At 51.6% G+C, this 25,533-nt stretch overlaps 2 protein-coding genes across 2 annotated transcripts; one reads left to right on the top strand and one right to left on the bottom strand.

Moving 5' to 3' along the window:
- The first annotated feature begins 10,511 nt into the window (after positions 1-10,511).
- CHC_T00005208001 (hypothetical protein) lies at positions 10,512-11,291 on the top strand. Its single transcript, XM_005716544.1, has one exon. The coding sequence runs from the start codon at positions 10,512-10,514 to the stop codon at positions 11,289-11,291; it is 780 nt and encodes a 259-aa protein (XP_005716601.1).
- An 11,137-nt stretch (positions 11,292-22,428) lies between these two features.
- On the bottom strand, positions 22,429-23,310 carry CHC_T00005207001 (hypothetical protein). The gene has a single exon (XM_005716543.1). It carries the CDS (start codon positions 23,308-23,310, stop codon positions 22,429-22,431), a length of 882 nt encoding a protein of 293 aa, XP_005716600.1.
- Between the last annotated feature and the right edge of the window lie 2,223 nt (positions 23,311-25,533).

Below are 25,533 nucleotides of genomic sequence, written 5' to 3'. Positions count from 1 at the left end.
CCGCGGAGCCTCCCTCGGCGAAGAGCTGACGCAGCTTGGACCGCATGCGGGGGTTTTCGAACAACGCGCGCAAGCTCGCATCCGTTAAATCGGCCGGACCAGACCCCGCCGTGGCAGCCTCCCGCGTCTTGACCGTCGTCCCCCCTGCCATCACCACGTCGACTGAGGACCCCACCCCGCCGCGCCTCGCCCTAACGCGAACCGGCTCGCGCGCGCGAGGCTCAGCGCCCACTTCGTGTATCTCCTCGCGGGGACGCACGCGGGCGGCCTCGCCGCCAACCCCAGCGGTCGGCCCCGGTTGCCCCAGAAGTAACTCCGGCTGAGTGACGCTCAGTGTCCCCGCCGCAATGCGGACCCAGTTGCCGGTTAGCGGGGTACCGGCGTCGAATCGTCGACCCGGGGAATGGTTCCTCACTCGTGGATTGTCAAAGTGGTGTCCTTGGTTATAGGGAACGCGGGACCAGTCGACCCGGTCATGGAGATCGAGTAAGGATTGAAGACGCTCCTGCAACCCGGCAGACCCCAACACCCTCGCCAGATCGAGACAGCGCAACCACTCCGTGACGGCCCTCGGGAGGACATACAAGCGCCCATCGTACGTGGACCAGATGAAGCGCTTGGCCACGATCGCCAGCCATTCACTGAGGAAAACCATCCACTTGGAGGATTGCGGGTCCTCCATCATGCTGAGACCGTGATACACCAAACAGGGTGGAAGTTCAGCTAAGAAGTCAGCGGGCACTTCGTACTGGTCAAACCACGTCGGCAAGTCCGGGTACCGTGTGCGCAATACCACTCGCTCGAACGAGGTGACTTCTACCCATTCGTATGCAATGAAGAATCCCATGCGATTCCGCATGCGCCGCTCAAATTTGAGCTTTCCGTGCATGTCCGGGGTTTCGCGCCTTTCCAGCTCAACGGCGTAATTCGGCGGCATGAAAGGCGTGTCTCACGCCATCATCAACACGGATGGTTCTTCCTCCCGATCGCGGAGTCTGCACATGATATGGCCCAAGTTGGCGACGTAGCCGCGGCCGTTCTCCTCCCTGTACGCCCACGTGTCCAAGTCCCACTCACGGGGGACTGGACGACGGCAGGGGGTACGGCGGATACGCTGTTGGAGGAAGTTGAGAAAAGCCTCTTGCGATTCGGCATCCGTCCGCCTGTATTCAGGGCGTAATAACTCGCTGGCCACCACTAGTCGGTGACTGAAGTCGCGAGAGAACACAGCTTGAAGGCTGAGACCACCCGGGAGCTCGCCCGACACTGTCGCATATGTCCGGATTAACTCGGGATCGCGGAGACCCTCCGCGGAAAGGAACGGCGCCCTCGCAAAAAAAAACGGGGCGTCGGTCATGGTGCGTACCCATAACTCGCTGGGTCGAGGCCAACGTCCGTCGTCACGCGTGTGCCGCCCCGCGAACATAGTTGCACACGCGGGTCGGTCGCCTCCCAACGGGATCTCCCGTCTTCTTCGGGAAGGTCTGACGAATGGCTCAACCCGCCCGAGGTAACAAGGGGAGGGGGATTTGAACTGACAAAAAAAAGGGAAGAGAGAGAGGGGAAAACCGTCAGGGAAAACAGCACACACGCGTGCGGGTCGTGCCGCGAAGTCTGCGGAGAAAAGAAAAGTCCTCGCCGAGCCGAGTTACCCCCCCCGCGCCGATGCGCGTACCAGCCGGGGCCCACACCTGGGGGACTGTACGTATCCATGACGGATACGATTCCGTTGAATCTATGACTCGCGGGACGCTCGACTCTACGAGGGGGGCTATGTAGTGCACTGGTACGCCTCCCTCATTCGCGAGGCATACGCGGGATGCCACCCTCACGGGTGCGCTTCCCACGTGTACACCACGGATATTCGTGTACCTGTACCACGTGTAATCGTGTAACTACCCACCCAGGCATGGCCGGGTGTAAGCCCTGTCGAAGTACGGACAGTCTGTCACTCCACGTCTAGGCGTGTCGATCCCCACGTGTGAGCGGGTATCATAACCCTATACAGGGGGGTATTGCGTACTGTATAGCGTCTATGCTAGTACGCTGGTATTTATTACCGTGTTTTAATTAATTATTATTAATTATTATTAATTAATATTATTACGACGTCGACTACTATATAGTCGACGTTCGACCCTAAGTAAAGAAGGCACGAAGCCTTGGGTCCTTTTCGTAAGCTTCTGGAATCTCGGTAGTAGCCTCGCGCCAGTATAGCACAAGCCGTGCTACACTACGCGAGCCCATCTACGACCGCGAATCCCAACCGCTCTACCGCACGTGCTGCTACCGAGGATACTAACCGCTCTACCGCGCGAGACGTCCCTACCGCTCCGCGCCCTCTGGGCGATCCGCTGTTCTAACCCTCCTTTTTTTGCTACCTATTGCGCCGATCGCGCCCGGACCCCGTTGCCGGTTATCACCGGGTGGTCTCCCGTACAACCCGCGTTCCGAACACGCGTGCTCTGCCCTGGGGTTATACACCGCGACCCCAGTGCACGACAGGCACCAATAAAACGGGCGACGCCCATTCTGACTGCGCCGGTTCGATGACTCCTGCTTCTAACATCTTCTGTACTTCTGCATCTTCTACTTCGCGGGCTTTAGGCCCGGCCCGATACGGGGCTTGCGCAATTGGCCTTGTATCTGGGGCCACTTCAATCCGGTGGACCGTGGTGTTGATCTCACCAAGGGTCCCATCATACATGCGGGAATATTTTTCAACATCCGACGGAATCTTTCGCGCAGCCGGTCCGGCACGTGGCTCAGGTCGAGCTCCTCTACGTCCGGCGGGGGAGGCTCAATCCGCCGCTCCGGCTTCGTAGTTGCCGTCGCGGAGAGCCCTTCCTCCCGTTCTCCTTGCTGGTCCTCGCGATCTTGTTCCGACGGTTCGCACCTTCTCTCGCCCGCAGGCGGCGGGGTGGAATTAGTAAATTTTTCCTCGTCCCTTTCTTGAATTTCAAGTACCTCACCAATGGTGGAATTGCTCTTGAATACGGCCCTCGGGTGCGGTAGTAGTTCCGCCACCACTTGGCCTTTTTGAACCCTGACAGGGTAATTTCTAAAATTCGCTACAAGCAATCTAAAAGGTTTGTCAGGCTCCACCTGAACTACAACGTTGGTGCTTACCAGTCCGTGCTTGTCGTATAGGGGTGCGTAGGGTTGAAAGACGACCAAGCTAGTCCTCTTCGAGGTGCATTCGACTACGTGTTGCGTCCCTCGCTCAATGGTCGTGGCTCTTGCCACCTTCACCCTGGGGGAAACTCGCTCCCCTTTTCCATCAGTTTTGCCCTCTCCGGGGACGAGATGCTTCTTCGATTTTCTCGCCGAGAACCGCCTTACGATCGGAACCTCCGAGAAATCCGCCAACTCAACTGTCCTCTTCCGTGGGTAGATAGCCTCCACGAACCTATCGCAATAGTCCGCTCCTAGAATCAGCGGTACCGCGAGCTTCTCGCACACAATAAATTCGGCAGCAGTCACAAATCGTCCAAGTCCCACGGGCATCTTGATGGTTCCGAGAGTCTGGAGTGGCCTGTTGTTCGCGTCGCCAATATCTTGGGTCGGTCCGTAGGACACTAGAGATTCCATTCCAGCCGGGAGTTCCGATTTTCGCATAAGGTTTGGTCCCGCGCCGGTGTCAAATACAGACAACACCGGGCTCATCAATCCGACTGTTGGTCCAATGTCCGCGTAAACTTTGTAGTTTTTTCGCACAAGAACCAAAATCTTCTCGGGACACTCCCTTCGCTTAACCCTGTACCAGGGTCTTCGAACTTCTTCCAGCAGATGATCTCGGGCTCGGCTCAAAATTTTCTTGACTTGGGCTGGCCCTTTGGGCTTATCCCCCAATCCAACAACCTCCTCATCGGGGCCTGATTTTTCCCTTAGAGACGGGGAACGGGGCTGAGCCCCGGGCACAGTACGTCGACCCTGTGCCTCTCGCGACTCATGCGAGATTCCCCTCTCTAGTTTTCCTGGCGCTGCGGGTTCCTTCTCCCGTCCGACGACGCGGGCCCCGCGGCGGGCCCTTTGAAGGGTTGGTTCGGCCTCGGCGTTGAAGCACTCGGCGTGCTCGCCGTCTGCGAATCGAACCAATTCTTGACCTTCAGATAACTCGTCGATGGTATCCCTAACCTCTCCATCGGAGACAACGCCTCATAATTTTCCAAAACTCGGTGCATTTCCCGGAGGGAAAGAATGCACGTTGGCGCGGCGTGCCCCTTTTCGTAACAATGATAGCACACCAGTCCGTGCGTCTTGACGGGATATGGCGGCCTAGGTCCTCCACGGGCCGGCGGCCTTTCTTGACGTTGCAGCCTTCCCATCCAGCCTGGCCTTCGAAACGTCGTACCGTTGTCTTCCATCGGAATGCGAGGCGCCGGCGTGTAGCCGCGCCCCCGAAACATCATCACGGGATCCGTGGGCTCTGAAAACGACTCCGTCGTGTATGTGGGCGTCGGTAAAGTTGACGACCCGCTTGCCCCGTAGTCCTCGTGTCCGTAGCCCTCCGATGGCTCAATAAACTCGCCTTCGGCTACCACTGCTCCTTCATAATGATTTTCGCTGCTTCCGTGCGCACCGCGCTCACCTGACGCGGAGATTGACTCTGCTAAGTGGACGGCGGCGTGACTTTTACGACCGAGATAAGAAGCCCTCGGCTTCTTACCCGCCCTGATCGTCGACGGCGTCTGAATCGTGACCTTCTTGGTCTTCTTGTCCTTAGCGCGGCTCGCCGAGCCATGCGCCTTCGCGTAATTAACTAGTCTCAAAAACGAAACGTCCCAATTGTCTTGTCGGTATTGAGATACCATTTGCTTGATACTCGAATCGAGTCCTTCAATAAACATCGTCATTTGTTCTTCCATCGAATATACGTTTCCACATCGATTTGCTCGCGTCCGTCAGACGGATATAAAATTCCATCTCGTCTTCAGACGGTCTTTGCTGAACTTCTCGCAAATGCGAGCACGGCTTGACGGATGGCCTCGTCGGTTGCGAAGCTCCTCAACAACTATTGTACGGCCTCCGGCCAAACGGATACCTTTCCGTGATGGGACCCGGCCGTCTGCGACACCGAAGTGTGCTGTCTCAAGGCGATGCCGCTTAGAAATTCGGGCAACAAGCGGATCACTTGCCCCTCGTTCATTTCTTGAGTATCAAACTCTTGAACTAACTTTGCAAAAAAATCCAACACAAGGACCCCGTCCTCACCTGTGAACGTGTTGTCCTTCTTCACCTTAGGCGGAATATCTCTCCTGATTTTTCGCACGGCGGTCCGCCGGGAACTTGACAAATATGTCTGCGGGTTCCGCAAGCGGTACGTTCGGTACGAAAGTAATTTCTTGAAGAGGTAGTTGGTCGGATTCAGCTCATCCAACTCCTCCCATCGCGGCCCGCGTCGCGTTACGACGTCCTCTGGCTCAGCGTCCTTGTCTCTCCGCGAGGCGGACGAAGTGATCCCGCCCCGTCTGGAGGTAATTTTCTTGCCCTGCGAAATTCCTTTTCCTTCCTCTGAACGATGTTCGGAATCGCTGGCATGGTTCGACGAACCGTCGTCACCATCTTCGGAAAGGCCATTCGACTCGGCCATTGAGTCTTGGTCCTCCGGCTCGTCACTACAGTGACTCTTGCTCCGGCGTCGCAGATTCTTCTTCGAAGTCTTCGACTTGGAACTCCGCTGTACCGCGGCCTTGTCCTTCTTTGATCGACGGTCGCCTTCTCGACCCGTGGGGAGCGGCTCTTGCCCGGCGACCTGTTCAAGGTCCTTGAGACGATGAGCGGCGCAGTCGAACCTGTCGTCGATACTGCTTCTAAATTTACCTAAGGACTCCAAAGCTTGATTCGCGTCGCGCCTTGCGTCCTTGACTGAAATTTTCAACGAAGCTAGGACCTCCGGCTCCAGACCGTCGGTCGCCTCACCTCGCTCCTTCTCGATGAGATCCACTCGAGCCGACAGCTCTCCTAAAACGGTGTGGAACTCGGATGCTTGCAACTCCAGTTGCTTCCGGACGAGGGCTAATTCAGCCTCGAGATTTTTCGTCATCTCTTGGCGAATTTCCTCGCCCATCTTCTCGAACCTGTAGGATAGATTATCCTTGTCGGCGTCAATCCCCGTCGGGAATTCTTGACCTTCGGGATCCGTGGCCGTATTGGCCTGGCTTCGGGTGCGAGGACCTCGCGGGATCCTCGACGCCCTTGCCGATCCGCTCCTACTCGCCCCGGGACCGGCGTCCCCGGGTGCGCTTGTCGACATCGCTCGTACGAGCGAACCTACACAAAAAAAGTTACAAACAAAAAATAAAAGAGAGACTCCGCTACCCAGACCACTTTTGTAGTGCAACTCCAGACCGAGGCTGTCGTCGACACAATTCTAGGTCGGGTTTGCTGTAGACAATTCTAGGTCGGGAGACCACTTTTGTAGTGCAACGTGCCTGGCAGGCCGCGACTGCAGTCCGACGGTCCAACAAAAGAAGAAAAACAACAACAGCAACAACCACTGCCGATGGCACGCGCTACGGAGCGTTCGAGACTCCCTTTCCCCTTGTATGGGCTTGCGGCCTACGGTAGCTCAACTCCGACGGGGGGGAAGGTTAAGGAAAGATGCCCAGCCCGGGAGGATAATGGTGGTAGAGACTTGTGAAGACTTGAGCGCTCGACGAGTGCGGGTTGGGCTTGTCTACGAGGATGTAACCGCGGTTCGCTGGGTTGTAAAGCCAATGCTCGACGAGCGTCTTCAGCACCTTGTGTGTAATTCAAGGTCTTCGACGGGGGCTTGTTCAGCACTACCCGACGGGATCGTAACCGTGTAGCAACGCTACTACCGACGTGTTGCCCGATGGCTAAAACACCCTTACCAGCGCGATTGCGATCGCGGTAGGCGGTACCAACTCTGTCTTATACAGTAAGACCTTCGACGGAGGCGTCGTTACAACAGCCTTCCGACGGAACTTGAAACAGTAGCAGCGCTACACAACGTGCTGCCCGATGGCTAAAACACCTACACCGGATCGGTCGCAACCAACTCCAGTGGAACCAACACAATTAAGGGAAATATAGAGGTAGAGATAAAAAAGAATAGGGAAATAAAGGAAAAAGAAAGGGGAACCCCCGAGCGAAAAGGATAACGTAATCTGTGGTAAAAGGGAGCGTATTGGGAAAGACGGACTTCGACCAAGGCGATATTCAACTCTGGCAACTTGGGTTACCATTACTGACTTGGTGGTCAGAGGGCTAAGGTATATATCGCCCCGCCGGAGCCACTACAGTAGCTCGCGGCGCTAGATCCTAGATCTAATCTAGTGTCAGCAAAATTAATGCCAACTAATTAACTAAATAAAATAAAATAATTAAAAATTAAAACTGTGCAATTATTCACACGTGTGTCCCCCAACCCGGACTACTTTTCATATCCAAATATTTTCCTTTCTTTTCACCCCCCTTTTCAGGTGCGTATTGCACTACATTGGCAGAAAACGGCGCGCCAACGCCGCGAGGAGCGGGAGGGCGGGTGCTGAGAAACGGATGACTGCCGAAGGGCCTCGTCGTTGACCAGCACTGCCACCCCCCCTTGATAAACTACGAGAAGCGACGGCGGGCGCGTGAGACTAGAAGTCACGCGGGTGTCGTCGGTGACCTGTCACCGTGGTGTCAGCGAGAGCGGCGGTGAGGGGCATTACACTGTGATCAAATGATACATATCCGTAATATAGGTCCCGCGCAGAGTCGATTTGCCAAGTAGGCGAGACTGCCCGTGACGTACCAGTGACGCAGGTCACGGGACGTCACTGAAGGGCAGCAGGGGGCGCAAAGCGCCCAAAAAAGAACCGTGCCGCCGGTGTAACCGGCATTAATGTGTCTAGGTAATGCTTATGCACCACCTCAGACGAGCTGTGGTTGGAGATCCGCATGATGGTCTCCAGCCGCACCCTCGCGGCATAGGCGGCGGATATCCCGCGGCTGCGAAGCGAGCGGGCGGTGGAGCAGGTGCCCGCGGGGGTCGGATGCTCGCGACGAGGGCGTCGAGGGAGGCCTGCAGCGTAGCGGCGGTGAGTGGAGCGCGTTTGTGCGGGTACCTTGGGAACAGGTAGGAGCTTGGCGACGGGGCAGCGGCAACGAGCTTGAAGAGAAGCTAGTAGAAGCGGTCAGCAGAGGAAGAGACGGGGATGCGTAGGGCGATGCGCGGCGATTAGCCCTGTTCCGAAAACTTGAAGTGGACCATCTGCACAGTCACTTCTCCAGAGCTGAACTCAACGTCCCGCCGACGAAGTAGGCGTATGCTTGTCGGCCGACAGCAGATTAAAAATCCGAGGGCTACCATTCCCCACTCCTGTAGAAGGCGAACGTGGGAGGTCTCTAGCGCCAGCGTCATCGCGCGTAGCGCACAGTCCGCCGGGAGAGGTGCGGAGCGCTTCGGGGGACCACCAGAGCGGGCCGCGTTGTTCGACAGGTACCCCTGGCGAGTAGCGCAGACAAGAGGATCTTTGGGTGGGTCTTGGTAGCCATAGCGGCGGTGTTGCGAGCCTATGGCCGCGAAGTACGGTCGGATGGAGCCGCCCCGCACTGTGCCCTTGCCATAAAGATGTCCGAGATAGCACGCCACAGTGACAGGGGTGGCAGGGAGCGCAGAGACCCCATCGCCGTCTCCGAAAGCAGTAAACGCCTCCCCATGATGCTGGTAGGCGCTTTGGGAATTGGCGGAAAGGTTGCGGCCGAGCAGGTGCGCCGCGTGTGTGGCACCCGCCCAGAGTCCTAGTAGCCGCACAGCCGCGACTGTGCCTTCCTCCTGCCATCGACGGCGGGCGGGGGCTTGAAAGCGAACGCGACGCTCTCCCAAGGCGGCGTCACGCTCGCCAGGAGCGGAGTCGGACGCACGACGGCAACCGCGCTCTGGTACCACTGCTGCTTGGGCCAGCATGGGGCGACGAGCACTCCTGATTGCGTACGGAGGAAGCGCGCCCACACACCCAGCAGAGCGGGGCGCGGCACGACGACTGGAACTGAATGAGGAGAAGGCATGCGACCGGGCAGCGCATTTCCATCGACCAAATAGAGGGGCAACGCGAAACGCCTTTCCAGAAGTAGCTCGGCGTCCGGCGGTAGATGCCAAGCGAAACTGTCCCGCCGGCGGGAGAGGGGGTCTGCCCAGCAGTTTAGAACCGAGGGGAGGTGCCGGGTAGAAAGAGAGATGCCGTTGGCCTCGCAGAGGTTGCGTAAAAGGCGCAACTTGGCGAGAAGACGCGGCGAGCGGCTGGTGTAGTTGCGCACCACGTGCGCGGTTACGAGCGCGTCCGTCACCAGGAGCACGTGGCGCCGCCTCGCAAAGGGCAAGAACTTCTCCAGGGCGAGGAGAGCGGCGCTCAACTACAGCTCGTTGATGTGAGCGCTCTCGTCCGCTTCGGTGAATAAACCGGAGGCCGGTACTGCTCCTTGCCAGGCCGCTCCCCACCCGGACATGCTTGCATCTGTGAAGAGGCACGCGTCTGGCTCCGGCCAAATCGCCCGCCCGATGTGCGGGTTGAAGGAGAGTCGTCCCCACCACTGCAGGTCTCTCATGGCCGCGTGGGAGAGTTGCGGGTCGCGCTCCCGAGGCCCTCTGCGGGCGTGACATCACGCGTGACACCTTGATTTCTGATGATGAAGTATGAGGCTTTTGAGGCAAGTGTGGTGTGACCGGTGACAGTGACAGGGCAGTGAACACGTGGCAGCCGGGATCGGATTTTCGTCAGGATGCGTGTAGTACACGCATCCTGACGAAAATTGAATCCAAGCTACCTGTTGACAGCTAAAAAGGGGGGCTGGGCGCGTAGGGGAGAGAGAAAAGCGAGATGTTTATTTCAAGAAAGGGGTTGGTCCGGGCGTCGTTGTCGTTCCCCCCATTGCGGTGTGTCGCGGCGCGCCCCTTCCTCTTATAGAGGGGCCCCCATCATCTTCCACTCCACAGGACCGCCGCCCTTCAAAGGGAGATTGTCCACGTGTACACCTGGCCTACACGCGAACCAACAAAATCACCTTTTTGAAGGCTTTGGTCCTGGGGCCACTCCTGGGTACTGTACCCTGTACAGTACCTCAAATCTCCCCCACACGACCCCTCCTTAGCCCCAAACGCGGGCAGGGGCAACATATATACTGACCGATGGCCGGTCCTTAAAGGACAGGGGGCAAAGTTTGCCCCTGGTGCTCGGCTTGAGTCAGGAAACCGGTGCTCGACCTTGACGATCCAATTGACACAATTTAGTGTCACCATCGACAACCTTCCCCCAATCGCTCCACGTATACACGTGTGCCGCTCATCATCACTGTAAGCTTCCACTTCTATCATTAACCTACCCACCTTCTCTAATTTTCACACAACTAACTTCGGTATTCCTGCGTTTTTCTTGAAGAACCTGACACCGCGTCAGGTCCTAGTTGCCTCCAGTTTTAGAGATAGCTGATTGCTTGTTTGGCAGTACTCAGGTGAGGTTTTAGTCGTCGAGTCTGCCCCTTGCAAGAAACCTGATCTAACGAGGATGGCGAAAACCAAGCAGACGGCGCGCCGCAGTACTGGCGGCAAGGCGCCTCGTAAACAGCTCGCGTCGAAGGCTGCGAGAGTATCCGTTGAAGAGCTCAACGCTCGTGAGAGAATAATGTGGCTATTGTCGCAAAAAACGGACGTAATGAAGGTGTCGAAGAATGAAGAAGCTTCGCCTCGTTTTCCGTACCATGTATGGGTTGGAACGAGGCTGACAAGGTATGACTTGGATTCGACCGAAATGCTCCGCCTTTTCGGTCGACATGTTCTCGTCCACATAAGTGCGCGAGGAAAGCACGGGGTCTCGGTAGATGAGTTTTCCCGAGTCGGGTTGACTGAATCGATTGACGATGAGCGTGCTTATGATCACGTGGAGGATGAAACTTGGAATATTGAGGCCATCTGCTATGATAGACTCGCAAATAAGTACGTCGCCATCGACGCACGCGACAAGTCGAAGCACGCCATCCTGCTTTATACCCTACAAGTCTGTGGCGGGAACAAATCTTCTGGCCACCCGATCCAGAACGACAAGTTCTACACCAACGGCAGAGACCACTTGTCAGCATACCTTCTCATTGATGAGTGGTGCCAGAAGCATCCTGGGCGCTGGTTGGCAATGTCCACTTCCGGTGCCCGAACAGAGAGCTCTTTGGCGTCTTCTTTCCATCTCCACAACCTTGGCGCTACTCCCTATCAAGATCGGACTGATCTATGCATTCCAGCTGCCGTTTGCGGATACACGACGATATTCCACGGTGAAGTCCTACTCGGCTAAGAAGTCTAGCCAACGAGCCAAACGACCGTGGATGTCTTTCTTGCGAAAGGCGTAACTAAGAGCCTGGTGATCAGTAATCAACTTGAAAGGTGTAGACGAAAGCACGTAAACACGAATTTCTTCAAAGCAAAGATGACCGCAAGCGCCTCACGCTCACAAGCAGAGTACTTGCGCTCAGATGTATTCATAGTACGGCTTGCGTACTGGATGGGGTGTATTTTCCCATCTTCCTTCTTTTGAGCCAACACAGCCCCGACGGAGACCGATGACGCATCCGTCTCAACGACGAAGGGCTTGTCGAAGTCTGGGTAAGCCAAGACTGGCGGACAAGTTAACTTTATGCGTAGTTCATCAAAGGCTTCTTGCATTTCTCCGGTCCATTTCAATCTGCCGTTTCCGGATGTAGCCGCATGGAGTACCGCAGCAATGTCCACAAACTTGCAGATGAAACGACGGTAGTAGCTTGCCAACCCGAGAAAGCTCCTAAGTTCAGTCGTAGTGGTCGGGATCGGTGCATTCCGAATTACTTCGACCTTGCTCGGGTCAACGGCAATCCCGCCTTTGTCGACAACATGACCGAGCAACTTGATCTTCGCCTGGGCGAAGCTACACTTTGTCAGCTTAAGCTTAAGACCAGCCTCTTCAAGCACATCAAATACATGCTGCAGGTGCCGAAGATGTTCTTCTATAGTCTTAGAGAACACCACAACGTCATCGAGGTACACACGCACAAACCGCACTCCGCGAAAGATTGTATCCATCATTCTCTGAAATGTCGAAGGCGCATTCATCAATCCAATGGGCATGACTTCAAACTTATACGTCCCGTAGCGACAGACGAAAGTAGTCATTTCTTTGCATTGTCGTGCCATCCGAATTTGCCAGTAATCACTGAACAAATCCAGAAAAGCGAAGTACGCACTTCCTTCCAAGTCATCAAATATCTCTTCCATTTTCGGCAAAGGCCATCTGTCTGCTTTCATCTTCTGGTTCAGAGAACGGTAATCAACACAGAAGCGTGGATTCCCATCTTTTTTGGATACGATGACGACCGGAAAGGACCATGCGGCGCTGGAAAGCGTGATGATTCCTGCTTCCAGCATTTTGTCCAGCTCTTTCCGAACGATTTCCTTATGCAAGGGAGCCATTCTCCTCGCCGAGTGATAGATTGGATTAGTATCATCTAACTCGAAATGGTGCTTGATTGGGACTTCAGCAGGCCGAAGGTCGTCAAGGGATGTAGCAACGATACTCTTACCCATCAGGGCGGTCTCGATGACTACTTGAGCTTCATTGTCAAGATGCACAAGTTTTTCCCGAAGCATTTTCACGGCCTTGTTGATGACATTCGAATCAGGTGATTCTACTTCCTCATCTTCTCCGATCGCTCCGTCCAGAGTTAAAGTCTAGCTCGAAAGGTTCATCGCCGAGGATGGCGACAACATAAGTCTCTTCTTCCGACGAGTTTTCTGAGGCGAACGACTCGACATCAGAAGTGAAGTCCTCACTATCAGTCTCCGAATCCGCGACGATAGGACTTACTTGATCAAACTCCAGACTCATTTTCACGGTTTTGTTTCCGATCAACATTCTAACAGACTGGTGACCTAGTGTCTAGACGACAAGCAATTTGACCTCATATGAGGCCAGCTTTTTTTTTGCAAAAATATATAAATTAAATCGAAACTTTAAAACATTCAGTTTGGACACCATTTCTTTAACGTATACGCGCTCGGCAATAACATCTTGCAAAACATTGGGATGGCGGTTGTCAATGCACAGAGAGACTAAGAATCTAATGAACTATCAATGATGAGTTGACTTTTTAAACAGGCGTTTTGGTTTCGAAGATATCAACATAAAACGTTTTGAGATTGGTCAAAAAAGGCTCCTTTTTGGGCATTTTAAAAATGGCTGGAGAAGACGTGCAGATCTCACCAAACTCCACCCTTCCACAACGCAGAAGTCAACTGCCGTGTCGAGAGTCTCTTTTTTCCATCTTGTTGAGCTAGCACAAGTCGAGAAAAATAAGTTGAAAAGTGACCTCATATGAGGTCATTTGTCACCTAGACACTAGATCGATGCAGGCTTGAAGTTCTTCGAGAGTTGGATACCCGATTAAGATATCAACTGGGGATCCTTCAACAACCAAGAAGTTGAGTGAAGTAACAGCGCCATTGAACGTGACAGGAACTTCCTCAATGGAACCTAAGCAGGTTGTCTTTTGTCCATTGGCGACCGTAATCTTCGTCGAGGTCGCCTTTGGAGACAGAGAGAGCTTCGATGCCACAGACGCATTCATAACATTAGGGATAGCTCCTGAGTCTAACAACGCTCTCATTTGTGTCCCGTAGACTTGTACCGAAACTACTTTCAGACGTTTCGGCAAAGTACCGATCGAAGCAGCTACGGGGCGTCTAGGGCGACTGTTGAACAAACGACGGATCTCTTTCTTGGCCTCGTCGCCATCTCCTCGAATCAGTTGACCGAATGTCAAACCAGAGGGGGCGTTCGCGAGGGAAGAAACCACATCGTACTTCCCCGAGTGCTGTTGGACGGCGTTCTTCTTACTTGTTCTCTTCTTTCTTGTTCGACAGCCGGGCTTACGAGGTTTCCTCATGTGGTTCGGAGTCCAGTACTTACGCGGGTTGAGAAGGGACGAGATTGGCTCGCCGCCACCATCCTTTCGCGTCTTGGCCACCGGCTCTCCATCGGCGTTTCTCTTGACTGATGCCACTAACTTGTCGTTAGGAGGGAGGTCTTCGTGCGTCACAACACTCACCTGGTTTCCTGCGGAGCCCGTCCGTGTACCCGACACGGCAATATCCGTCTGGGTCTTCTTAGGAGGGTAGGCACTGCAACCTCCCCTCTGTGGACCAATTCTAGCCCAACAGCTTGTCTCTGAATGACCAAATTTTCCGCAGCGAGGGCATTTCGTGTCCCTATGCGGATTCGCATCGCATCTATTAGCGCCATGACCCGGTCGTTTGCAATAAGAACAAGTACGATCGTGAGCGGGGCGGAATGCTGTTACGTCATCCCTCGACTGATTCTTCTTGATAATAAGGGAAATATCGGCTAGTCCATCAGCTAAAGCGTCAACCTTCGTCTCGAGTGGAGACAAGGGAGCTTTTAAACGCATCATGACACTTTTTTGACCCACCTTGCTCTCTCGGCTCATACATAACTTGCGAGCTCTATGACCCCTGGTAGCGCGAATTGCTCAAGGAGTTCGCCGCCGCCTGAAAGGCGCAGCGACCAGACCAGAAGTCCATGATTGCACCGAATAGGGCCTTGTAGGTCTTCGCACCTCGATAGATGGCAAACTGGGTCAACTCGAGATGTTCCATCACGGCGTTGCGAAGCAGTCCGAACTTCGCTTCGTCGTTGAATCCCGCCTTCTCGTAGAGACGGTCTGAGTTTCGAAGGGACCCACTGAGATCCCCGAAAGAAAGGCGAGCGGCTATCGCATCCCGAATCACATCTTCAGGTGATTCAACCGGGGGGAACCGCTCCACCAAGGCCTTCTTGACCTTCTGGTAGTTGGAGTCATCTGCACTGATATCTCCGTTCTTGACAAAGGCTTGATAAAAGAAGTCGAATGCATCTCCCTCCAGGTAGCGAAGGAGTTCAGATGCCCTTTTTTCGTCCGACTTGCCAGAGGTGGCAACATTTTCGAACACGAAGAAGAACTTGTGGACGTCGGCAGGCTTCGACCCGTCAAACTGTGGCAGGGAGCCGTCTTCTTTGCCACCCCTCCACAAGAGTACCATGTTGACAGCTAAAAAGGGGGGCTGCGCGCGTAGGGGAGAGAGAGAAAAGCGAGATGTTTATTTCAAGAGGGGAGTCGGTCCGGGCGTCGTTGTTCCCCATTGCGGTGTGTCGCGGCGCGCCCCTTCCTCTTATAGAGGGGCCGCCATCATCTTCCACGCCACAGGACCGCCGCCCTTCAGAGGGACATTGTCCACGTGTACACCTGGCGTACACGCGAACCAACAAAATCACCTTTTTGAAGGCTTTGGTCCTGGGGCCACTCCTGAGTACTGTACCCTGTACAGTACCCTGCACAGTACCCTGTACAGTACCCCAAATCTCCCCCGCACAACCCTTAGGGGATTAAGGGTAGTAGCTAAGATGGGAAACAAGGCTGCTCAACTTTTTTGGTGGACCTCGCTCGCATACATTCTTGTAGTGTACTCCTAAAACATAGGGTGGTTTTACTTCCTAGGCCAACTACGTCCATTACTTTTAGGTCACGCCCGTCCATGATAAAGACAGAAGAGCAGCTCTCTGATTATCTTTCTAAGAAAAACGAAGATAAAGCACCTACAGCACGACACCTGCGTGTATTCGCGCTGCCTCCCACTGGTCATGGTAGTGGATTTGCGTACAGTATGGACAATCGGATCGAGTACGATTACAGAAGGGCTTTAGATAATAATACTCACAACTTGACTCACAATTTTATTAGCGTAAATTCGTCTATAATTTTTCACAATTAAAATTTCGATACAGAAATCTGCAACGGTTATGAGCAATTTCTCACAACAATTGCAGAATTCTCTCCAGGCGTAAACCCTGAAATATACCAAATGTCAAAAAATATTGTTGCTCAGCAGCAGCTAAGCGTGATGACGCTGGCAGACCGCACTTGTATTGTATTTGAGATTCCAACGCACGGAGATTGCGATCGCCTCAGTAGTCCCCGTGCCAATTAGTCCGAATAGTGGTGGTGTTTTTTATTAACGTCTAGCACTGATCTCCTATTGTGGGAGAACAGTCCGAAAACTGGACAATGAAAACATTTTCGAACGTGGTTTCTTTTCCGCTCGGTCTTTTGTACTCTCAGCTTTCTTTGGGGTTTACAGCTCTCTATTCTACTAGGGTAGAGGACCATGACGTGCAACTTGGAGCTGAGCGAGCTATTTGTATAGAGATAGCTCAGCACAAGGTCTGGGCATTAGCATTAAGTAGTTCAGGGCCATTTCACAGCACATGGATGAAGGACCTTCCAAAGTGCAGACCAGCCAGATGCTCTAAACGGGTCATTCGTTTCAATTTTTATCCTGTAAAACATAGCACAAGCACATCTTGAAGGATTTTAAGTACCCATCCTGAGACAAGATCTCGTCTACACACTAGCACGTGGTCCTTTTCTCCTCTCTCACAATAGAAGTCAAACCCCGCCCCACAAAGACGGGCAGTCAAGTTCCGACCATATAGTAGGCACCATGCCACGGCCCCTTCTGAACTCTGAAATATGGTGGTATCACTGATTTTCAGATTCTGTTGACATGATGTTTGCACTGACCAGAGGACGCAAATGCGGTGGATGCTCAGCACCGTGAAACAAACGTATTGCAATATCTAAATGTTTTGCCACACCAACGTGAAACCAAGTCTCATCGTGTGTGTCACAACACTACCCGTCATTGTCCTAAATTATGACGTTTTTTATTAGTCGATTTGAGCTCCTTTTACACTCTCCCATGGCAGCACCGAGCACAAATTCAAGTCACCTTCCCTCGTCGCGGACAAGACGCCTGTCGCGCAGCGTTGTGCATACAGTATGCGCTTTTGGTCGAGTAATACAGCATTGCGTGTTGGCTCGATCCAGTATCTGGTTTGGCTTTCTGTCTGTGCCAGACAACTGGTTTAGAGGAGTCACGAGACTCATTCACCGTCCTTGTTAACATGCTACAAATGCTTATGCCTTTAAACTTGAGATAAGTCCCATTAACAGAGAGATCCAAACGTTCTCTAGAATATTAATATTTGGAAGAAGAAGGCTCTTGTTCTGAGAAAGAGTTTCTCTTCCCGTCATGGGGGTGTAAAAGGCAGAATAGAAGGCGTTTTATCTCCATGCGAATCCTGAGATAGATTAATTCAGCAAGAACCACTCTGCCGATCACAAGGTTCTTTTGGATAGTTGCTAGGTCAACATTAACTTTCTATATGAAAAGATGCAATTAGAACTTCTCTGTTCCGAAATCTCTCGCAATTCATCGATGCATAGTGAATGTACATCCTCCACGATTTGTAAGAAATAACAATTGTTGATACGTCTTTTTCTTCCGATCATTTAATAGCTGCTATCAGCTTGGAACAAACCTGAATTACTCGATCGTCCCAACAAACAACCATCAGCGTAACATACGGAGAAGGATTTCATTCCATTAAGCTTCGTCACTGAAAGCAATCTCTTTCTTCTGTCTATCAAGAACGTATGGGATCGAAAGCATTATCAAGAAGCCCACCAAGTATTGCTCCCCACAAGTCCACTGCGAAGAAAGCTGCCCAAATTGTGACCATTTGTTGACGCTGAGCCTACCCTCCGCACGAAAGGGAATATGTACAAGCACAACAGCTCGCCGAGGAAAGTGTAGAAATGCACAGTGGATTCTCCTAGTCCTCCATTCAAAAAGTTCCGTTTTCCCTCGTTGCCGGCCTCAGCTTCATTGTTGTAACTGCTGGAAGAAACGAAGCGGGGTTTCTGTGATGGACATGAGCTCGGTTAACAATTGAGGTGTTGTGCGACATGTATTTCCATCATGCGGCAAAGAATACCAGGTTAGTATGAGACCTTCCGGTGGTGCATCATCGCATTTGAAGAGTGAAGCATTCATAGAGATATTCATTAATTTTACCCGAAGCTTGACATCGAGGTAGCAATGCTTTTTGTGGTCTACTGTACATTCGAGACTTTCAATAAAGTAATGTACAGTACGCCAATGTTTTCGTCACGTTTCACCTGGTACATGTCTTATATTCATTTCCATATAGTTTGGGTCTATGGTGTATGTTCTTTAGTGGAGGTAGTGGAAATAAAAATGAGAGTTGTAGTTACACTTGGAGCAATAACATCACACAATGTTTTCAGCGGCTAGGAAAGAGAGCGAAGAAAAGTTGAATCTGCGTATACAGTACTAGGTGCCCTGCACCAATAGGAAAATGAGTCTAGAGAGTGGAATGGATCCTTTCCGATCTATAACCAAGCTGCAATAAACTTGAGCGTTAGTAAGATTTGGTGCCAGGGATTTTCTGTGAAGCGAGAGAGCATTTTTGGCCACTGATGTATCGTAGGCCATCCTCGTACACTTCAACCTCAACGCGAGAACCGAGTGCTCTTCAACGCAAACGGGGTGGTGGCTGCAGTACTTGTTGGGATTGCAGAGTTTCCATTCCCACAGGAGGTTGTTTAAAACATCGTCGCATTTGCTGCAATTATTTTTAAAAAAGCAGAAATGGTGAACGAAAAGACAGTTCGGGATGGTCTTCTGGCAGCAATGCCATTTCCGAGTACCCTACTTTCTGAGACGTGAATTCCGTCCAACCGGCTCTCGCGACTTTCAAACCAGACAGAACAAGGAATTCCTGGAATTGCCTGAATTATTGAATTTGCCCTTTCACACAGGATAGTCGGGAAGGCTTGCCGAGGGGGAGCACTCATCATCACATAGAAACGTTCAGTTTCTTCAGGGATGACGCATCAAGCAGTGGCCAACATCACCGCGGTTTTTAACTGAAAACCTTTCTATGACGTGAGTTTCTCTGTTCAGAACTTTGCGATCCCGTGCGCAAGCAGACGCAAGGGGCGGACGGCGTGGCTTTTTACATGTTGGTTGCCAGGTGCAAGGAGTGCATGATGAATTTAATTAGCCGTGCGCTACCCAAGGGTACTGTACAGTATATGAAAAAGTCTGCACGTACGGTACGTAGTCGGAGGTACCCGTCTATGGTAATGCCCCGCTGGAAAAGGCGCCAGGTGGTACAGAAGGCCGATGTGCCTGTGGCGGCGGCATGGGACGGTACAGGGTCGGGCGCAAGGGGCAATGTGGACCGATTCGCTTTATAACATCCGGGGGCGTTTTTGCTCAGCTTTCAACACTTTCGGCCCGATGGTGTGGGCAAAATATGATGGTTTCTCTAAATGTCATTGTTGCCGCGCGATGGCTAACGTTACATACGTAAGTGCTGCCTTTTTGTGGGTGGGCATGCATGTCTTTTTAAACACAAGTGTGACAGGTGGCACCCAACCTTGTACATTGTTGTATTTTTGATTGGCCTTCTCATCGGGACGGTGTGTTCTTCGTCCTCTCAGAATCACATTGTTGCCTTCCACGAGCACGAGTTGTGGTTTTAATGAGGCATTCTTGTGCAGTCTCTCAAATGCAACTCGGTGGTCTCTGCTATCTAACTTTGTTATAGTGCGGTGCATTAAGTAGAGCCTGGGAGAAGCAGAAAAAGCTGTCGTTGGACACCGGCTGGAGCCATCAGTCATACGGTAGACCGAGCTATAGTGGGGGAGGCGGCTGACAGAGGCAAGCGGGATAGGATCGTGAACTTCGTCAGAGAGGCTACGCAGCGACGTAGCAAATAACGGTGACCAAACTGTCTCGCATTTAATTGGTTCCCCCTTGACCTCCCAACTCCCTACGTCGCTGGTCGAGTGCAAGACTTGGCACCAAAGAACCAGATTGGCACTGTACAGTAGCATGTGGTACAACAACGAAGACTGCAGGTGTGTACGGATGGTGTGCGACGGCGGCGATAAGGGCCTCGTTGGAGTACATCATCATGCCGCGACACGAGCAGCCGAAAGCTGTCGCTGAGAGCACGGACGATCAACCAACAAAAGCAACGGAATTATTAAAGATCGGGTCACTGTAATGGTTTGACAGTTGTGAGCCAAGAGCCAATACGTGACAACACGATGACGCCGTGAGGAACATACATACCGTACAGCTTTAGTACAATTCTCACTGCGTGAGAAAAAAAACCTCATGCGAGAACCCGTCCGAGATCTGGTTGGTATAATCATTATACCATTATACTATAATGGTCAGACGGATGTTCCGAATTTGGCTGTACTACGCTACCTTCGGTGCATCAAAAGAGATCTCTCAGCTGCCAAAGTGCAAACGCAGACAGAAGCAAACGAGAATTGATTCCTTCTTTTCAGGGGCCAGTAACCTTGCTGGACAAGCATCATAACTGCCGCCATAAGAATATTCTCTTTACATGAATAATAATGTCCTTTCCCGTCCTCATTCTTCTAAAGAGAGATTACTGTATCTGCAAAAATAGAGCTGTCCTCATATGAGAACAAGCCCCGGTCGGATAGACACAACACACTAGAGAGACACGTTCAAAGCTACACACTTGATCGACTCTACTGTTATCCAGATGACTCGATGAGCGTCTGCGAGCCGTGGCATCGAAGCAGGAGATTTCAAAATGCCGTTGTCAACTTGTGGATTGTGTTGGCCTCAGCTCAGTTTCATCCATGCTTTGTGTACAGACTGCTGTCACACCGCCCGACGGCATCTGACTGACGTCCGCTGCCCGTGATATAAAGTACAGTCCCAAAGGGTACTGTACTACTGACCTTCAGGGCCCCGACATGCTTCACACATCTGTGTGGATTGGATCCACCACTGGATGGCACGCTGTACTGTACAGCGCTTTGGCACTGTAGTGTGAATATAGTACAATCTGCGTTGCCTTGTTGAAGTTGTGCATTTATTTCGTTAAGAGTTGCCCCACGAGAACCTCTTCAAGCTGCATTGCATGTACAGATGCAGTCTCAGGGCGTTCCAGATTGTGTGACGTGGTCGACTTCAATTCTGCTAAATTGAAGAAAATCAATACTGTAGCATGTTAGATGGCCATCGACAATGGGTCAGATTGTACCGAAACCAACCCGCAGTATCTTCTACGTCACTAGCTAGAGGACACTGGCAACGCATTACTGTAGTTGATCCTTTCTTAGAACCAGAGAGGGAGAGCTGAGGTGTAGAACTGTACCCTACGTCCCAGTACACTGGGCACGTAGGCGCTGTGCTGTGGAGGGACCCGAACAGTAGCATAGAAACATTGCGCTGAGGGCTTTCTGTTCGGTTCTAAACTCACAAAAAAATTAAAGGGTCATTCTGAGATTGGGAGGGGGACTGTATCGATACAATATCATATGTCCCCCCCTGACACCGAAAGATTTTGACCTTGTCCCCCTACTGATTGCAACATTAAGCCAAAATTAAAAGCAGTCGCTCTACCAAAGAAAATTAGAAGCCGTCGCCATCAAAAGTGAAAAGAAATAAAATTCGCAGAGATTTATGTTATGATAACGCTGGTGAACTCGCATTCAAAAACATCAAAGCAAGATCATGTTGCTGCGACAGAGTATCAGGCGTACATGGAAAAGGAGTGTCACCGGAAAGCTCGTCGCTGATCCAATAATACAGAAATACCGCGCCTTGTGCAATCACAATCCACTTCAAAGGGGCATGATTTGGCATGATCTATGTAAAACGGCAACACATCTCGGGTGCTACCGCTGTCCAACAGCATGTTTAAGCGTTAATAGCCCATGTATTGCTGGTTCGCGTCTTTTGAGGACCACTGCTCTGAACAGGATGCATGCTGAAGTGCACATGGGCCATATTTACATCGTATCACAACCATAGCTTTCTCCTTCACTACAACAAAAGCTTAAGATCAAGACACGTTCTAAACATGCGAAAGTACCGTACGGCACACACTATCACATTGCATGCCGTTGTGAAAGGGCAAAAACGAGACAAATATTCTTACTGCTCTGCGTCCATCCCCCATGTTTGTAGTATCAGCATGCTTGCCGCGAAATCATTCGATCACGGTCGTGCTCGTAACGCTGTATGAATGGGAGTAAAACGACTGGAAGAATGCGTTACCTCTCTCGTACAGTGTGGGAACCGGCAATATGGGAACCGGATTAGAATGTTTTGTGACAAACAGCTGTCTGCGAACCATCCACTAAACGGTATCGAAAACAGTGAGACCGAAAGCCCATTTGCTAACCGCTGGACTAGAAATTGGGATTTCGGTCCCATTCATGAAGCATGAGCCTGTTCTGGAGCTTGGGAGATATTTTCGGGAGACAATTGAAGCATTTCGCAGGGCTTCAGTGTAGCAATGACAAGGCGGCAAAAGACCCAGTACATTGCAGCGAGGTTTTGCCCGGGAACACAAAGGTTTTCCAGAATGAGAAGAAACGTCTTTAGAGGAAACATAGAAGGTATTCAAACCCGTCGCGCAAAAACTGTACATGTCAAAAAGTTTCACATCATATACTCATCGAGTCTGATCAACTACCTAATTACACTACCTGCCCCTTCCTGTCAAAACAGTTTAGTCGAAGTGCTTCGAGCAAGTTCTTCTTCTTCTTCTCGTCCTGATCGTATGCGGGTCCGGCGATCAGTCTACAGCGATTGCTCTTGCATCCCTTGGATACTGCATTTTGAAGCCCTCCAGAACCCTGAAAGTAGACGAGACTTCGCCGTGGAATTTGCTTAAAAAAGTTGAGCCGACCATACTGGAGGCTAAGAGATGATTTTGAACTATCTTCGTCAGACGAGGACGATCGACCAGTGATATCTGAAATGGCCTTGACCCTACTTTCAACCATATCCGATAGTTCTGCGTCATCTGCGTTACCGCCATCAGTCAATGCGACGACTATGCGAACGTTCTCCTTGGCTACATCTTTGGTCAGTGCTGCAAAGACCTGCGTAACCCATTGGAAAAGTCCTTCATCGCGGCATGTGTAAAGGCAGGTCAGCGACAGTTCATTGTTCTCCAACCCATGCTTCTGAACGGCATCGATGAGATACCCAGCTGCTGATCCGCCGGCGACTAGGGTAATCGGTCGGTGGCCAGACTCCATGGCCACCCGAATCTTTTCGGACATCTCACCCAAGAACGGTCCCCACGTCCAAAGATTAAGGTCGGTCGACTCGGCTACCCGTTGAGTGTGTGAACATTTGTCCTTCTTTCCGAGCCTCGGCCTCCGCTTGCTGTGGTAGACTCGTACTATTAAGCATGCCGACCAGCACTTGTCGTCGATCAAGTTGAGGTTTGCGCGATTCTCAAAGCCAGTGAAAACGTGCGCACGCTCCGTTCGCGACGACTCTTCCAACTTCAAAAAGTATTTCGGACCGACAGTGGTGCTTCTCTTGAGTTGGTTCCAGAATAACAGCATGTAGTCCTGGCTGAGGTGAACGCGGGAGATTTCGGGCTTTTGGCGTTTCCAGTATACCCCAGCTATGAGATCAGCCACCCACCACAAGAAAAATGGTGTGTTGAGGATCCATGAATGGGGATGGGTATGTCTGCGAACGATATCGACGAAATACAGAGTGGAAATGACATTGTGCAGCTGGACTCCTAGATGCCACCTGGTTGAAAGCCATTTGATGCTTAGCGGCAGGAGGATACCCAGCAAGATTGTCATCTCGATAATACGGAAAACATCATCTCCCTGAAGACTCATTGTCTCGGTTGCGACGTTGATGTCCTTGAAACCCTTGGGCCCTCTTTCGCTGAGAATCCATTCAAAGTGACCAAGCACAACTTGAGCTTTCCAACCGTGGGTGATGCAGGGAAAGACGATGCTCCACACATGAAGCAGGGTGGCCACGACGATACCAATGCCATTCCATTTGTGCAGTCTTCTGTTTGCCGCCATGTAGTTTCTCATGTCGAAAACATTTCTTGCGAGCCAGCTTTGGCTCAACCAGGCATACGTAGTGTGCGACATGGTGAACAAGAGTAAATTCAGTGAAACAATGTCAAATCTTCCACTGATTCTGGCAACCGCATCATACATCTTTACAGACCAAGGGCCATCTTTAAGACCGTCAACAAAGTCTGACCCGGCTGTACCTGTACCGATTCTGTACGTCTCTCGAGCCCAGACATTCCAAACAAAGCGGTCAACGATGGCCAAGATTGCGAACGTGCCATAGACAACCCAAACAAAGGTCTCGTAGTGAATAAAGGGACGATAACGCCTGCGTTCGGGCAGTTGTTTGGAATTCTCTGTCCCATACTCTTCATCTTTGGCAAGGCTGTTCATGGCTGTGTTCAAGAAGCAAAGCGTGAAACTCTTGCGCGCATCAGGCTAGTTGCGACGACTGGGGAAGGAGAGGAAGAGCAGTACGAGTAGATCTGTCCTGGTATAAATACGCGAGAGGTGTTTGGAGAGAGGGATCAACAGTGCCGCGTGCTGCTACATGCTTCAAATGCGGCCGTGATTGTGTGAATACATATTCCAATACTCGTGTCACGTTCCCCGGTCTTGCTCTTCCTAGCTAGAGGGTAATTAATTTTAACCAGTGCTATAAAATACGGAAACGTAGAGCGGGGTCACTGGCACACTGATTCGAACTTCTTCAGAAAGAGAGTGACGAACGGTTGGACGATGGTGGTGCAGTACTAAATCAAGAGGATCTCGAGAACGATGCAATACTGTACCCTTGTACAGTATTGGAAAAGATGGCCCAAAGCCTAAAAGTGCATTCCGCGAAACTTTGGGTGAAGAGAGATGGTGCTGTCATCCCCACAGAGTATTGATGAGGGCGGGAAGCTATGGGCAAACATGAGTGCAGAAACGTAGTGCACTGTGGCTCAAAATGTAGTCTGTACTGTACCCATGTCAGAAATGTTCATTGAATGTAGCACTCGTATCACTTTGGACTTCCAGAAGATGAGGGGATCTTGCCAGCCGGGTGCATTGCTCATTCCCGCACAAGCACATTTTGACCTCGTTGTACGCAGGCGATTCAATTGAGAGAAGAACTGGTGGATGTGCTTTCTCAAAACTGAGTGCCACTGGCACGTCGCCACTGGTGCTGCGGCTTGAAGAGGACCTTCATTGGAGACCTTTTTGTGCAAAGTGTGCAGTCTAATAAGACCTGTCTTTTTGCGTGTGTCAAAAATAGTTAATATGGGCATCACTTGTTTTTATTGCGCACATGGTACAATATTTGCGCGCAGACATGGCAAGGTTGCAAGGCAAGAAAATATGTGCTTAAAGGAAGAATTCAATGAATTGACTTCAAAGTCTGTGTCACAAGAAACAAGGTGTCCAGCATGCTCTCAAAGAGTAGTCGGTCAGGGCTGCTTTGCAAATGTGCTCGGATGGAAGTGAATGGTCTAGTTGGCGGGGAAATTGTTGGCATTGTTATCGAACAAAAAAGCACTGGTCCAAAAAAAAAGATGTGAACAAGCGACGTCACCTTAATGTAACTCGTCACCCACGTGGAAACAGGTGAGTTCGTTTATTTCTGATGGGAGGATATACTGTAGTGTATGAGGTACGATGCATAACTGTACGATTGTGTAATCTCTATCTATTGTACAGGGCAGTGCAGTGTACCATAACAAGATAAGTCTTGCTGGTGCGACTGCCGCGTTGTGCGTC

This window comes from Chondrus crispus, genomic scaffold (assembly GCF_000350225.1).
Source record: "Chondrus crispus Stackhouse genomic scaffold, scaffold_272, whole genome shotgun sequence".
Classification (NCBI taxonomy): domain Eukaryota; phylum Rhodophyta; class Florideophyceae; order Gigartinales; family Gigartinaceae; genus Chondrus; species Chondrus crispus.
This window is presented reverse-complemented; position numbering and strand designations above follow the sequence as displayed.

Excerpts from the sequence above, each read along its gene's own strand:
- CHC_T00005208001 (XM_005716544.1), top strand. The coding sequence starts at position 10,512 with ATGGCGAAAACCAAGCAGACGGCGCGCCGCAGTACTGGCGGCAAGGCG.
- CHC_T00005207001 (XM_005716543.1), bottom strand. The coding sequence starts at position 23,310 with ATGCTGTTATTCTGGAACCAACTCAAGAGAAGCACCACTGTCGGTCCG.